The following is a 16803-nucleotide window of genomic DNA, read 5'->3' on the forward strand; positions in this document are numbered from 1 at the left end:
TCAGAGGCAATGCCAATCCCATAATGGGCCCCACTTGCAGCTTCACCAGGGCACCCTCACTTCTGACATTGTATGCCCATTACTATTCCAGTACTGCAGCCCACATACAAATCTGTCAGTGCACCTCAACCCTAACCTGCAGAGCCCCATTATTCCAATACCAGGAATTACACGGTGCTCTGTTTCTCATTCTCCACCTGTTGTCTTTCTGTTATTCCAGCACTGGGCCGGGATATAGCTCTGTCTATATCCCCAATCCTGATCTGAAGCGCCCCAATATTGCTGAATTGGGGTTCAGATATAACTCTGCTTATGCACCTCCTGCTGTTCTGCAGTGCCTCCTGCTGTTCTACACTCTACTTCTGTTTGAGGATGTGGGGGAGCCAATTATATCTATTCTTAGATGCCATCTTTATTTGGGAGGGTCTGTTTCACCTATCTCACTCAGTTCTTTCCTTTACTCTGTTTAATCTCAAAGTTTTCTTTCTCCTCCACTTTTCTCTTTCCAGCTCTTAAAATCCACACATTAACAGTTTTGCTCTTTGTTTCAACTGTTTATTTCTACTCCTTTCCCTTTTGTATTTCCCTCTTCCTACCTCCTCTTTCAAACTTGCAAAAACTTGGTTGCTTCTTTCCTTGTTTTGTTCCTCTCTTTTTTCTTCATCAGGCGTTCATTCTTTCACAATTTTCTTTGCTTCTTTTTATTTGCTATTTCCTTTGACACAGTATGTATCCTTTCACTTTTTTTTAGATATTTCTTTCTTCCTTTCTATTGTGTTTTTGCCTGTCAATTCATGTTTTACTATAAATCCCTCTTTTTCCCATCTGGATGTGGAAGCCACAAGTTACTTGTCGGTAGCCGAAGTGTCAAAGTGGTTTCCCATTCTGTGTCTGTGGGAAATGTGTCAGTACATTCTTGCTTGTTTCTCTCACTATCTCTCTTTTTTCTCTAATGTTCATTTTTCTCTTTCTTTTCACACTTCTGATAAAGGTTTATAGGAGGAAGAAGGTAAATGGAAGTGCTTTAGTTAAACGCTGGGCCACTGGAATTATATAGCAGCAAAAGATGAAATTATAAAGCAGGGTTGACCAATTCATGTGGCAAGAGAAGTCTTGTTATGAATTTACACTGCCAGTAGCTCTAACTCAAGAAAATGAAAGACCTATCGCATTGCAAATGCTTGTTTAACTCTAGACAGTGTGGAGCTGTCCTGAACGTTTAAAGAGGGGGCCCCTTTGAAGGTGTGGGCCCTAGGCGAGAACCCACTTTGCCCTTGCCTTAAAAAGTCTTTGAAATAGAGCTTTTTTGACTCCTACCAACACTAACCGATGTACACAGTGGGAGTCATGGCCTATGGAAGGTCTAGCCTGAGAGTGACCCACTCTCAATGAGAGAGAACAGGGGAGGGTGAGGTTATTGGCAGACCATCTTAGTGGAAAGTGAATTCTGGTGCATTTTAACATCTTACTGACTTGTTTTTTAAACATACTTTATGACTCTTCAATTCTTTATACCCTCTAGGTGGCTCACCAACTACTTTGTTTGCACGAACGTGTGGAACCTCCAGTGACTGCAACAAGACGGCTAGTCTGAGTAACCCCAAGATATCTGTGAAAATAAGCTCAACCTGCTGCTCGACTAAGGACTGCACCCCTGAGCAGCCAAAATGTATGTGAGTCTTTACGCATGCAAGTTCTACCCAGGTTTGGACTGGAACGAGTACCAAAATAAAAGCAGCTCCCATTGCTAACCGGAGAGCTAAAATAAGTGGCCCACATTTGCAAATCAGTGCAGTTTTGAACCTGCACTTTTTTGTGATAATTTCAGGGAAATCAACATTAAAAACAGCCAACCTGGCCATAAAACAAGCCCACAAACTTGTAAAAAACTGGACCACACGCTGATCTGTCACACCAGCCCATTGGACACTACCTGATTGCGCTATAGGCCAGTCCAACCCTGGGTCCACCAGCAGGTGACACACAATCAGCTCTCATCAAGAGGGGTGTATGTCAGAATATTATATTCTGAAATGTCATCTGACCTAAATATTGTGTGATCACAAAAATATTGTCCCAGTTCCTATTTTTAAGTACTAATTTCCAACATTTTCCGTCTGATTTACCAAGGGACTTACATGTAGTAAAGTTACAAGTTTGGAGTCTGCGCATTTGTGGCAGAATCTCTGCACTTGGGGTGGGATCTCTGAAGCACCCACAGCAGAGAGTAGGCCATACGGAGATTCCACACCCAGTGCCAAGATTCCACCCCAGTGTAGAAACTCTGCCACGAGCGTGGACACTTGGCACTCATTACTTTACTATGCATAAGTTCCATTGTGAATCGGGCCCAAAGTAAATGATATTCAGAACACAACATTAATGTCAGTCCTTATTCTTAAGAGAATATTCTGGTGCTAAACCAGGAGGGCACATGGATGGTCCCATGGATGCACTAACGTTGTCAGTGCATGAAATACAGTTGTAGACAGGCCCTTGGGAAGCCTGGCGGAAATCTGCATAATTAAATCAGGAATTTCTTAAAAATGACACAACTTAACAAAAATGATGAACTACTATTTTTTTACTACTTCTTAAGCACATTGTGCACCCTCACCTCCATTTTGTATGCAAGGAAGTATTTTGTTAAAATAAAAACAAATTTCCATATAAAGCGAACAACACCCACCACATTTTCTTTGTTATGCTGTTGCCATGCACCAGTAATACAATTATTGCCTAGTCACATAACATGGCTTAATCTTGGGCATTTTGTGCAACAATCATAATCTAAAATGCAAGAAATTATGCTCGATTACACTGGTGTGTTCATTTAGAAGGCAGGCCTGGAACAGTGACAGCACAGTAAAAACCATATCGTTGACATAAGTAGAAAAGGTGAACACTGCATCCATGAATTGACTATTTCAGCTAGTGCATGTGCAGTAGACATAGGGCCATATGTACAGAACTTTTTGTACTTGAAAATGGGCCAATTCACAGAATCGGCCCATCTGCAAACCCAATTTTTCAATGTACAACCACATCATTGACAATAGTAGAAAAAGTGAACACTGCATCCATGAATTGACTATTTCAGCTAATGTATGTGCAGTTGACATAGGGCCAAATGTACAGTACTTTTTGTACTTGAAAACGGGCCAATTCACAGAATCGGACCATCTTCAAACACAATTTTTCACTGTACAAATGTCAAGTTGCAATTCTGTAGCTTGTTATGGAACCACTTCCCCTTTGAGAATGTTAAACAAAATATTTTTTAAGCGCAGACAGTAGTCCCACTGACCAGTGCCTACTCTTAAAAAATCAAACTAAAAAGTTTCATTTTTATTTTTTCATCTTTTTATATACATTCCATTTTCCTTTAAGGAAGACAGGCTGCATTTAGGCAAACAATTGCTCTAGTTAAAAGCAATCACAGACATGACGGTCTGCTGACCCAACCAGGCTACCATCCCTGTGATGGCTATCCTTTCTAATGGGTCACAAACTCGACCTACCTCATTAATATTCAGAAGGTAGATGGATTTAGAACATACCAGGAATCACTATTTAAAAGGTGAAAGTTTTCTTTTATCAAGAATTGCAATTTACTAATTGGGTTTCTGTAAGAATTGCAATTAAGAAATCTCAATCCAAGATTTTTGTGCATATGGCCCCTATATGTTTATTGCTAATGGGACAAGGTGCTGATTTGTGCCCTTGGCACACCCTTCTGAAGAATGCTCAGGTGCCAACGCAGACATGGGATTTTGTGCTCAGCCTCATTCTCCTTGCACAGTTGATGGACTGGGAGGGGTGTAATCCAAATAGGATGTTGGTGCTCCTTGCTAAACCTATCTCTCTTGAAAGAGCTATAAATGGCAGTTCAGTTTAGACATGTTGAACACATTTGGTCCTACGAGAAACCCGGACCAGAAAAGTTCAGGCCTAGAGGTTTATTTTCAGGATTTTAATCATACATAAATCAAATATTGTAAACAATCAGTTAATCACAGTTCAAAACTAAGAATACTGAAGCAATAAAAAAAAATCTGTAAAGTTTACATCAGCAAAATACATAGTATAATGCTGGAGCAAAATCCAGCATGGTTTCACCTCCTACGGTCAGAAGGGAAGGGCTCCATCTACTGTCAAACAGAGAGTACCTTTATAGGGTTTTAGACAAATGATTTCATACATTCAATACAGTTCTACCAGTTCCAACAGAATAAACCATTAAGAACTACATATTACATAAATATCTTTTGACTTTCTCCTACAATTCTACAGCATGAAGCTTCTCACCCAAACTATCCACACCAGATCAAATATCTTTACAATACTGGTAAAGCCTTCCGGTAAGTGACCCCAGAAACTGGAAGCCTTCAACAGACTGTCACAGAGACATGCACTTGTGTGAGCAACGAATATCGTTCCAACTGCAATTGTTTTACCCTAGTCTTTACCTCAGAACGATTTTCCTATCAGGACAAAAACTGAAAAAAATACATGTGCAACTCCCCAGAACTTTTGTATTAATTATTTATAAATGAATCATAGAGATTTTGACAAAGGCATGTGTAATAAAGTGCATTATTATATAAGGTGGGTGACTGACCAACTCAAGAAGCAATAATTCTATTTGTCAGAGCAAACCCTCAGTCACTAAACTAACCTGAGCTTACTGAAGCCATTCCAGTGCCTATTCAAGTTGATCAGTCTATCGAAGTCGCCAATTAGGAACTACAAAATTGCATCTTGATACATCTGGCCCATGATATCATTAACTTCCTACATGTCCTATGCTTTTTAAATACCATGCATATTGCTTTGTGGGCTGCATGGCCTTCATAAGGGTGGCTTACTGATAATTAAAAAGGAGATGTCTTTTTGACATGCTGCACTGAAGGGTTTACATTGCAGCAGTTAGGCTGGATTGGAAGACCTGAAGCCAAGTTTTGTAGGCCCAGTCTCTGGATGGTACAATATGTGCTGCAGTCCATAGATAGCATTTCAATTCTAGGCCCTGGATGCATCTTCTACCCCATATATTAGAGACTTGCTGGTAATATATATGTGTTAATTAGGAATAAAACAATTTAACCATGCTTAAGGTAGAAGCACAGACACTTTACGAATGGTTAGCAGTGGTAAAGTTCATAAATAGGGCAATAATTGGGGTAAAATTACACACAACTTATATCCTAAAAGACATTACATAAGAATTATCCTACAATAATTAATGAAGCAAACCATTTTTGTACTACTGTTTACTAATTATGTTAAATACAAAGGAATACACTGATTTTGCCTCAAACCCAGACTGTATTTCATATTTTGTTAGTGGTGGAAATGTATTTCATCTGTTTTGCTTTCTATTAATAGCTAGGGCATGATAGTTGCTCCACATTTTGTGGTGTGGAGTCCAGCATGTGCTCACTTTCAGTTACACATGTATTAAAAATAAAGCAATTAACTTTCCTTTTTTCACTTCTACAAACGTTCTATGGTGAGACTCAAGAGAGTTTAGTGTGTCGAGGCCTATCCATTAATGTGGTTATTTGGTATAAAAAAAATTAAATGCCACAATCCACAATATTTCTCAGTATTGACCTGCTACTTGCACCACCAAATGCCCCTGCCAACGCTGCCAAATACCAGTAGCAACATTACCACTAACCATCACACCCGACAAGTGTAACAGTGTGGACTATTCAAGGCCACCTAAACCAGTGGCGTGACAAAACTTGAGGGGGGCCACCTGGGAAGTACCTTGAGGGAGCCAGTCAGAGGTCTGCCTCCCGTGCACAGTGTACTGTGCTGAGGGAGCCCCCAGAAGCTCACCCCCCCCTCGACTGTGGGGACTGCAGGGGTTTTTGTTACACCACTTACCTAAACCTGTACAGTCTGCCTGTATGTGTTGGTATTACTGTGTTTTTATGTATGTTGAATTGCCAAGGACTCTGCTCAGCTTACAACTAGTCAGTCAGCCACCGCCGCTTCCTGGTGGACTAAATCATAAGTGCCCATATTGAGAATTAAGTGCCGGTGCTGAGAACTGGCAAATGCACTAGAACCTTTCTTTCCTTGTTAGTACTGTAATGTCCCACCAGTGAAGCAATTGGTGGGACGATCAGGTCACACCAATTGAGTGCGGGGTGTGAACCCACATCCCCTGTAAATTGCAGTAGTGTGGTGCATTCCTGCACCATGTGAGCAGATAGAAATAAATGTTCCGGGGCAGTCGGCGTGGTCATAGAAGCTCCTGAGTGGTTATAGCTGTGGCCTGCAACTATGAGCACTGATGTCTCCAGTGTTGGCATGCCTACATGCCCCTTGTGTGACCAACACTACACTGGTAATGAGGGTCAGGCCCGTGCACCTTTGCTGCGGTACCTCTGAGAGTCCACCCGTGTGGTCGGCGGTCGCATACTCCAAGCCTGGAATGCAGTGCTCGTACCATACGTGTCTAGTTACGTGGGGCTACCTGCTGCTACACGCTGCTCTCAACTAAAGAAAAGAAAAAGCAAATAGACAAGCTCAGACAAGCGCGCACAATCTCCCAACACAGCACCCAAGCACTAGAAAGACATGAGAGCTACTATGCAGGTGGGTGACCCCGGAATCAACGGCACTACCCAAGTAGAGAGTTGCCACAGCCAGCCCATCCCCCACACGGTACACAACGTGAAGCCAGAACAGAAAGGAGCGTGACTCTCCCACCCCATTACATCCTTAGGACTGAGGAAAGGAGACAGGCTCCTCACACTGGAGGGGAGGAATTATCACCTATATCACCCAGGCTGTGCAATAATTCAAAGAAACCCACCACAATACACACTAAGCAGTAAGTCACACGTAAACAGCACTGGAGCAGTGGGAATACATACCTGGCTACATCAAGAGAGAATGACTGCTTTACAGCCCTAAAGGGAGATGACAAAGCACTGCAACTGTGAGCCACGCACCAAGTCACCATATAAAACTTGCAATCCCCAAGACCACATACTCACATCAGCCGTCTGCTGAACAGAACAACATAACCGCCATAGTGCAGATTCCTGTGATAGAACCTTTTGTGATCAAAGAAGCCCCATCAGCGCAAGTCTACAGATGGTGAGAGTGGGTAGAGAAGGTAGACCTGTTCTTTGAAGTGGCAGCCATGGCCAATGTGAGGAAACAAGCCATGCTCATCCATCTAGGAGTTAAAGCAATTCACAAAATATCAAGGACTCTCAATGAGGACACCCCAAAAACACCCAGAACACTCATAGCAGCTCTCAATGCATACTTTGAGCCAACGGCGACTAGAGGCTATGAACGTTTCATCTTTTGCCAGGCTCAAGGAGTGCCAGAAGAGTCCATCAACACCTTCTACACCCGGCTAAAAGAACTGGCAAGTACATGCAGATTCCAACATGAAAATCAGGAAATATAATGACAGATCATGCAAGGGTGCGTCTCAACGAAATTAAGAGAACTTATCCGACAAGAGTCAGGCAAGTCGCTGGCTGACGTCTTAACAATGGTGTGGTCGAAACAAAATATCCAATGCCCGCGCCACCCACATTGAAGCTGCCCTACAGGGAGTGGGGAAGACAGAACCGGTTAATGCGATCACGCCCAAGAAAGGGCCAGGCATACCCAAAAAGAAAACTATGCCCTTCCAGACGTGTGGCTGCTGCGGAGGACCGACACACCACCCTGCAGAGTGTCCAGCGAAGGCAGACGTGTGAAACATGCAGGAATTTTAACTTCTTCACCAAAGTCTGCCGTTCCAGACAGAATCACACAGCAAGACCATGAATGCACTACCCGAAACACAAAAAGAGACTAGCAATGTGGATGATGATGAAGAAGCAGAACACAGAATATACTCTGTGTTCATGGTGGGACCTGCAGCCAAGAAACAAAACCACCTACCTCAAAGCCAAATACATGTGGGAGCCTACCAAATCACTGCTATTGTAGACACCGGTGCATCCACCAACATTATGTTGTTCAATGCCATCACTCCTGCTTCACCCCTGCAAGCCGCAGCAGTTACAGTCTTCGCATATGGGCAAGAAACCCCTCTTCGGATATTGGGAAAATTCAAAACACACATTACTCATGGATCACAGAGGGTAGATGTCTACATCTATGTAGCAGAAGAAAGTCATGGCATGTTACTGGGTCACCATGTGGCTGACGCCCTAAGAATTGTCACCTTTGCCTTCAGAGTGCATCTGGAAGGCGTATCCCAAATACTGTCCGAATTCCCAAAGGTGTTTAATGGCACTGGATGCCTAAAAGGAAAGACAGTAAAACTTCACATTGACCACTCAGTCCAACCCATGGCGTTACAACATTGGTACATTGCTTTTCACATGAGGCCTCAGGTAGAGAAAGACTTAGAGAAACTGGAGGCGGCTGAAATCATAGAGAAAGTATCAGGTCGTACTCCCTGCGTGTTCCCCATCATCATAACTTGGAAACCGAAGCAGCTGGGCAAAGTGTGTATCTGTGTTGACATGCGACTTCCCAATGTCACAATAAAGAGAGAGCGCCACCTGACAGCCACCATTGATGACCTGATTGGCAAACTAAGTGGAGCATGCTGTTTTTCGAAAATGGACCTGCAGTCTTGGTACCACCAACTCACACTAGGTGAAGAATCAAGATATATCACCACCTTCACCGCACATGTAGGCCTGCAGAGGTTCCAGAACACCATTCAAGAATTGCTAGCAGGCCTATCTGGGGTGATCAACGTCAGTGATGACATCCTCATGTATGCAGAACACAACACCAGGCTCAGAGGGGTACTTCGAAGGCAACAAGACTCAGGACTAAGATTGCACATGAGTAAGTGTGAATTCCTGAAGGAAAAGATACAATTCTTTGGATACACTTTCCCAGCAGAAGGAGTGATGAAGATCCGAACAAAGTGAAGGATATCAAAAAAGCACTACCATCCTCCACGGTGTCTGAAGTCCTCAGCATTCTGGGGATGGTAAACTACTTCAACCGTTTTATCAACAATCTGACGTTTTTAACCCAACCACTTCATGACCTGACCAAGTCCTCTGCTCCCTGGGTATGGGGTGATGAAGAAGAGAAATCTTTTCAAGCCATCAAAGAAGCATTGTTGTCAGACAGCACCTTGATCTACTTTGACCCGAGCAATGAGACAACTATCGCCATGAATGCTAGCCCAAAAGGACGGGGAGCTGTACTGAGGCAGAGACATGAAGATGGAGAGTGGGCACTGGCAGCTTTTCCCAGTAGATCCTTCACCCCAACATAACAGAGATTCTCACAGATTGAGAAGGAGGAGATCATCATACACTGAGGCTGCCGTCAGCTCCATTTATGTGTGCCCAGATGCCCTTTTGTGGTCATTAATGGCCACAAACCACTTATTCCCCTTTTCCGAGGGACTGCATCAAAATCATGACCACGCTTTGAAAAGTGGATGTTACAGCAGCAAGAATACAACTGTGAGGTCAAATATCAACCAGGGACTGCCAACCCGAGGATCATCTATTAAAACACCTACAAACAGCACCCCCAGAGGAAGACAAAGCGGGTGAGACAGAACATGTCTTGTATGTGGCAGATCGGTCCTGTCCCATAACCATGTCTCTTGACACCATTGCTCAAGCCACTGCCCAGGATGAGTGCCTCCGCAAAGATGAACAGTCCAAACTAGCCAAAGTCATGCACTCAAAACTCACGTGGCACAAAGCATGCCTGAGGCACAACATATCCTAGACAGCCTTCACCACGTCCTCCACGAGCTGGCAGCTGATTCAAGACGCTGCCTTCTGAGTGACACTGACGTGTCATCCCAAGCAGCCTCACTAAGTAATACAACTTGCTCATGCAGGCCATCAAATGAGCCATCTCCACACCAAAGTGTGGTTTCCGCTTATGGATGAGCTGGTGGAGACTGTAGTGCATTCATGTCAATTATGGCAAGCTTCCAGAGGACCGTCCGCTCCTGTGTTAAGAGAGTGTGCTTCACAACAACCTTGGGTATGTGCTAGTTTAGATTTGGCTGCATCCAAGATGGAAGGCACATGCTTTTCCTCACTGACGACTACTCTAAGTACCCAGAAGTAGAAATTCTCCACTCACAAGGTGCGCATGAAGTATTTCCCAAACTAGGGAAAATGATGGCCACTCACGGCCTTTTGAAAGAACTGAGGACTGACAATGGCCCGCCTTTCCAAGGCCAAGACATAGCTGCAGTCTTGAAGTACCTGAACATACACCACAAGAAAGTCACGTCCCGCTGGCCACAAGCCGACGGAGAGGTGGAAAGGTTCGTGAGGGTGCTAAACAAAGTCATCAGAACTCCACACACCAAACAACAACTGCTGGAGTGGTGAATATGCTCATTCCTTAGAGAATATGCCAAACACCACATTCCACTATGAACCAGCCACCAGGTCATCTTCTCGTGGAGCAGGTCATCCAAGACTCCATTCCACATCATCCTGAGTGGGTTACTGACCCCTCTAATGATCACCATCCTTGGGGAAAATGCTGTGCCACCAACAACAAAGCCAGTCGGCACTGGACAGCCAGAGAATCCTCTCTAGAAGTAGGAGACAAGGTACTTGTCAAGGACTGATGCCCTTGGAGCACATTTGATTCCCTTTTGGGCCCCACCCATGGGTAGTCACCCAGTGATGAGGTACCAAATAACCAAAATAACTGCAAGAAGAGGGAATGAGGTAATTTCAAGAAACGTTTCTCACTTCAAACTGTTTCACCAATGAACGCTGCTATCCAGAAATGAAGGAAGAATGGAGGAAACTTATAGTGACTTAGACAGCATTTCAAAAACAGTAAAACTCCTGAGGACGACACGAGGCCAGTGATTGAACACCCTCATGCAGACATACCAGGTGGAACTCTGAGAGAAGACAACAAAAGGGCCCAGCAGCACATGACCACGAGCCGGAGTACCCGTACAGGTTAAGGGCTGAAGAGTAATCCTGCTCCCGACTGAGAGACCATGTGATGTGGGGTAACGGGCAGGGCCTCAGAGAAGATAACTGTGCATGAAAAAAACTTTTGTGTAACTATTTCCAACGCCTTTTGGCGCACACCAAAGGTTCAGGGACCATAACAAGAGTAAACAAATTAAGTGAGGAAAAGTTGGATCTATAATAGTTTGAAGTTTTGTTTATTGTTGAAAATTTGATTTTGTTAGTTGAAATAAAGGAGGAATATAATGTTCCACCAATGATGCAACTGGTGGGATGATCGGGACTCCCATTGAATAAGGGTATTAACCCACATACCTTGTAATTTTTGCGTCACAAAATGATGCAAATGCAGTGCTAAAAAAGTATAAATACGGGCCTAGATGTGCTGGGGCAGTCGGACGTGGTCAGAGAAGACCCAGCTGTCCTGCTACGGACTGACTGTGGCTCTTGGGTGTTGATTTTTGTGGCCTGCGAACATGAACCGCTGATGTCTCCAGTGTCCGCGCACCTACATTCCCCTTCCTGAAATATTGGCAAAATGTATAATACACTAATACATTTTTTTTGTTTCAGTACCCTCATCGAAAACTACTAAAACCAATGTGACCTGCCTCTCATGCCTTGATGTAAGTTCTAGTTCCTGTTACTCCAGTGAGACCATAACGTGCAGTGGAGATGAGACAAAGTGCATTCGTTATGCTGTAACAATGACCGCAGGTGAGTCAGGTGCGGGTCAGTAAGCGCTATAGATCAGTGGGAACCACTGCTATAGATAATGTACCAATGATTCATTCTGTAGTTTGTTCACTGGCTGACATCTCAGTTTAACCCAAAGAAGATTGTGTTGTGTTAGCTGCATACGTGTTACAAGTAATTACTCGCCTTTTTCGGGTGCAATTCCACTCCGTAAAGCACCAAAACAATTTAACTGCTATTTACATGTTTGTAAACCCGTAAACAAGACATTCCAAAAATGGATATGAATATTCTATGCCTAATCATCTCTTACAACCCAAATCATTGGTCTGTCATTTTTCAGAGATTAATGAACCGCCTCAAGCTCAATGAGTTTAGGGATCTTAATTCATTCCTTTCCTCGGGATTTCAAAACAATTTAATAATAAGAATAAGTCTCAAAATTTGCTTCAAATCAAAACCCCATTTCACACTTCATAATTTCACTAAATCATAATGCAATAGCAGATGAATACTCTTGTGATTTGGCTGTGGTGCTGATCTGCTGTAATTTGATGCAATGATACTAATGATGCTGTTAAAGTGATCCAGTGGTATGGGTGGATTTATATTTATTTGCACTCGGTGTGGCTCACATCTCTCTCCTGGGGGGTGGCGAAGGCGGATAGGACAAGTTAATGAATTGTAATGTTATTTTGTTTTTAAAACTAATAAATAAAAAAAAAGGAAAATTCTAAGCAGCTACCACTCCTTTCACATCTCGACCCTGCGTTAACCCTGGACTGTGAACCCCTTTCTTTCAGTTAAGTTTGTGTTTTATAAATATAGGATACATATATGCAAACAAAGATACATAGGTTCAAGTGGGAGGAGCCCAAAACTCATGGTGATAGGGGCTCACACAAGGTCATGGGGTTGATTGATCTTCTGACTGTTCTTCACCACTGGGTCACAAGCATGGGTGCTCAGTCTGTAATTATGGCACAAGATGACAGGTCAACAGGGTAGGCTGACTCATCAGCAGTAACAGTTGTTCAATTACTCCAGTGGCTAAGCAGGCTTGCAATGAGCTCCATAGCAATAAAGCAGATCCCCTTATCTGCATGCACCTGCTTTACTGTCTAAATTAAGGAAAAGGCTCAAATAGTTTCCTTTAGAAGAAAATAGGAAATAATGTCTAGGCTTATAGTTTGAAGGGTCCCTACCCCCAGGGTGACATACGTACGAATAAGGAAGCTTAAGACTTTGGAAGCATCTTTAATTCCAAAGTCGAATTTGCGTATAATTTACTTTTAAAAACAGCCTGCAAAGCAGGGCTGCCTTTAAGATGACAGCAGACACCACAGTAGTGCACACTTGAGTGCATTAAATCCACTGGGACCCTAAACTTCCATGCCCTATTATATATTAGGGCTTTATAGGCAGGATGTCTATAATTATGCCTAATTTGCATATCCCTTTTAACAGAGCACTGACCCTGTGTCTGGTTAGCAGAGCCCAGAGGACAGTCAAACTCAGTAACTACCAGTTTCAGCAAAAACGTGGGGATGACCAGGGCAAAAGGATGATTTTCTCACAGTGATTTGTTTTGTTTCTTTTTTATTGAAGAATCAAAACAATAAATCATAACATGCCAGTATGTCATACAGGTAACAATATGGTAGGATGTGAAGAATATATAAAAATAAAGAGAGATAAAACAAAAATCAGTCAGCCCAATTTACTAAGGTAAACTTAGACCGAAAGTTTAGACCAAAGGTCTAAGTTCAGACATAACATCTAACTTTACTATTAGTAAAGTTAGACTTTAAGTCTAAGTAACTTTACAAGTGGTAAAGTTAGACTTTAGGTCTAAGTTTAAACTTTTGATCTAAAGTTTACCTTTGTGAATCGGGCCCAAAATGAATAACTCGCCAAAAAGACAATATATACAAAGTCATATTCTAATTCAAAAGAAGAAAGAAAGCTAGAAGGAGGGAAAAAAAAGAACAAGGAGAGCATTGAAAGAAGAAAGTAAGAAGGATATAAAGTAAATGTTGAGACAAATGTTATAATATAGTAAGAGTTGATAAAATATCCTATTAACATTTGACTGAAATATAGCTTGAATAATAACTCATAACAGATGAAATTAATCAAAAAAGGTGGTTAGTCTTGTGAATGCATAGAAGCATTAACAATAGCACTATGAGATCAAGATTTGGTAATTGGTAACCACACTTTGTCATGCTTAAAAGCTAACTGCAGGGAGTTCAGTTTAAATCAATCCATTCTGTGATTGTGATATAGTAAATTCCAACAGTCAATAGAAATATTTTCTTTGGACTTCCAGTTAGTAGTACTGGCCTTAAAGCAATTGCTATTAAGAAGTTGAAATAGGTTTTTGAAATTGCAAGTTTAAATGCATGTAGCTAGCTTGAGCTTCACTGATGAATTTACACTTAAGCACTTGCTGGCATTTTAAAAATGTAATTGTGCTGGCATTGTCCCCTCTGCCTACGTTTCAAAATGCCCACTTAAAGATGAGCTACTCAAGTTAAACCTAGTGGTTAAAAGAAAACATACGTTTTAGAAGAGTAACACATGTTTTTCTCACAACCCATGTGGATTGAACAGCTTGCACTAATTTGTACAGTTTCCAGTGTTTCAATTAAATAGTCGAAGTGGTTTGGACGACACTTGGGATTAGGGCATGTTTTGGTGGTCAGAAACTGACTAGAGGTCAAGAATATCGGTTATTTATCAGCTATCAGACCTCATGCAGTAAATGAAAGGGAGGATAATAGTTCTAAGGTACAAATGTGCACAGACAGTAGGGATTGAAGAGTGCTGGCTTTGGGTTGAGAAACTGCCTAGTTCGACCGTGAAAGTTGAAATTTCCTATCAAGGAAGCTGCATAAGAGCGTAAAGTTTATGGCAAATATCCAGATAGCCACATCGGGTGACACTTGCTCTAATTTCAAAACTGATGGTAACAGTGGTGAACACATGAGGTAGTATCCCTTTGTCTCTCAAGAATACATCAGAAACATTGTCCTGTAAAAGTTTGCTGTGATATCTAGATGCTGATGAGTAAATATTTCTAGAAACAGCTGGCGCTCAGGCCACACAGATCCGTCTTGTACTGGTAATGATGATATGGGATGGATGATAGCGTGCGTGGTGACCAAAGGCCCAGGATGACCCAAGATTATGCTGCAACCCAGGGTCCACACTGTCTGTCATGGGAGCATATTTAGAGTTTTCTAGTCACAGCTCAGGGCTCCAGTGGAGAAAGTCATCTAAGTGGGATTAACATTGGTTATCAAGAGCTGTTCAAGCAATATTGCCATACCTTGTGGAAGTGCGTAGGTGATTGCTTGCATGAAGATGTCCATGTTCAGTGAAACGGGTTACATCATCAGGAAGTCGGCTTAATCAGCTCATCTGACATTTTGTGGTAGGGTTCCAACTCAGGTGGGGGGTGCCATGCTGAAGCAGAGTGAGAACAAACGTGTAATTTTGGATAAGCCCCATGGGTTCTTGCTGTCTGGCTATAGTACTCAGAGATCCACTGCTTGAATAAATAGCAAGAACAGGGTGGACGGGTGCCTGCCAGAGCAGCTTTAGTGAAGGATGGGATACCATTATACCCAAGGAAACCTTTACTGTGCAGCCTTTACTGTGCCACCTTTAACAACATGGGCCGCAGGTGGTCGATATAGATTGGGTGCAGGTGAAAGATCAGGTGTGAGAATTTGTTTGGAGACCAGAGGAAGGATTAGCTTGGATGCAGGTTGAACAAACAGATGTGGTGCAGCTGGAAGGAACAGATGGCATACATATAGAATGATGAGATGAGAGGCAAGATGCAATTGCCAACCCTAGACATGGGCACATGGTACTATGCTTTATGATTAAATCTGCTGCTTTCTCTCTGCAGGATCCGCAACTTCTAAGGTTGCTGTACGTGGTTGTGCCACTCCAAGTTTCTGCGCTCTCAAAAGTACATCAGAGTCAGCTGGAACTTCATCAATAGTGGTTGAACTGGCGTGCACAGATGGAAGCATCCGCCTTCAGCAGAGTGTCTTTCTGCTAGCCCTCAGTGGGCTCCTTCTACTGAGACTGTCCTTCTAACCTTCCTTTGGACCACTGGTTCTCAACAGCAGCCAAACTGGCTTACAATGAAGCATGATGAAGATGTCTTCATAGGCCCGTGGCTGTCTAGATTTCTTCCCTGAGGCAACCTATTGTCTTTCTGACTTTAGATATTCTTTCTAATGTGTCAATATGTTGTATTCCATTTGAATTTCATCATAATCTCTTCTACAAATCCATGGGTCTTACTTTCCATTTTAAATCACTATTACTTTGAAATGAAATCTTTCCCACAGCTCCTCCTGAGCACTACTGAAGGTTCCCAAACAAAGATCATTTCATTCAGGAACATCTATCAGGCTCTGTCTTCCAGCAGAGTTTTCTACCCAGTGCTAATGTGAAGCCAAGGGGCTTCCTCACTGATTTCGGGAAAATGGCTTGTTCCTTTAGAAAAAAGGCTGATCCATCATTTTCATGAGCAACTGGAGATCTACACACCTGCTACTCACAATCACCCATCTAGTTTGACATTCATGACACTCTTGGAAACACCCACATTCATTTAAAGACATGAGGAGGCTGTATGCACAATATGGAGGACACTGTTTACTTATGTTTGTGTGCTTAGGAATATGTGAATAATTCCACAACTGTGTAACCAAACTGTGCACTGGCAACAATGTGTCTAATCTACAGAAAAAATAGGTATGCCCTAGGACTTCTACAATGGCGATTTAGGTTGTGGGATACACACTAACTGCCTGTATAATATCAACCATGATACATTTTAACTAATAATTTGCTAAAACAAACAGAAGTTTACAATAAAGAAGTTGGATTTTAAGTTGTCTCCTAACAATTTATGTGTTCATATCTTATATGGGTTTTTTGTAAATGGCTACTGACCACCTTAAGGTGACCACAGACACTGAAAGGACTGAGTAGACATAAAAAGCAGCAGTAAATAGCAATGAAGTTCGAGTGCTGGAACTGGTGGTTGGGTACTTGTCAATGCAACTGCTGCGATTGGCAGTGGCAGAAGGTA

General features: G+C 42.5%; 1 protein-coding gene across 2 annotated transcripts in view; it reads left to right on the forward strand.

The window, feature by feature from the left end:
- Positions 1-16592, forward strand: part of LOC138247452 (phospholipase A2 inhibitor NAI-like) — a 92715-nt gene extending 76123 nt beyond the window's left edge. For both annotated transcript variants that reach the window (XM_069202078.1, XM_069202077.1), the window contains exons 3-5: positions 1523-1669; positions 11559-11702; positions 15604-16592. In XM_069202078.1, coding sequence (XP_069058179.1) covers positions 1523-1669; positions 11559-11702; positions 15604-15797 — 485 coding nt within the window. In that variant the 3' untranslated portion in view covers positions 15798-16592. The remainder of the gene's footprint in view (positions 1-1522; positions 1670-11558; positions 11703-15603) is intronic.
- Positions 16593-16803: the final 211 nt, after the last annotated feature.

This window comes from Pleurodeles waltl, chromosome 7, assembly GCF_031143425.1.
Source record: "Pleurodeles waltl isolate 20211129_DDA chromosome 7, aPleWal1.hap1.20221129, whole genome shotgun sequence".
Taxonomy (NCBI): domain Eukaryota; kingdom Metazoa; phylum Chordata; class Amphibia; order Caudata; family Salamandridae; genus Pleurodeles; species Pleurodeles waltl.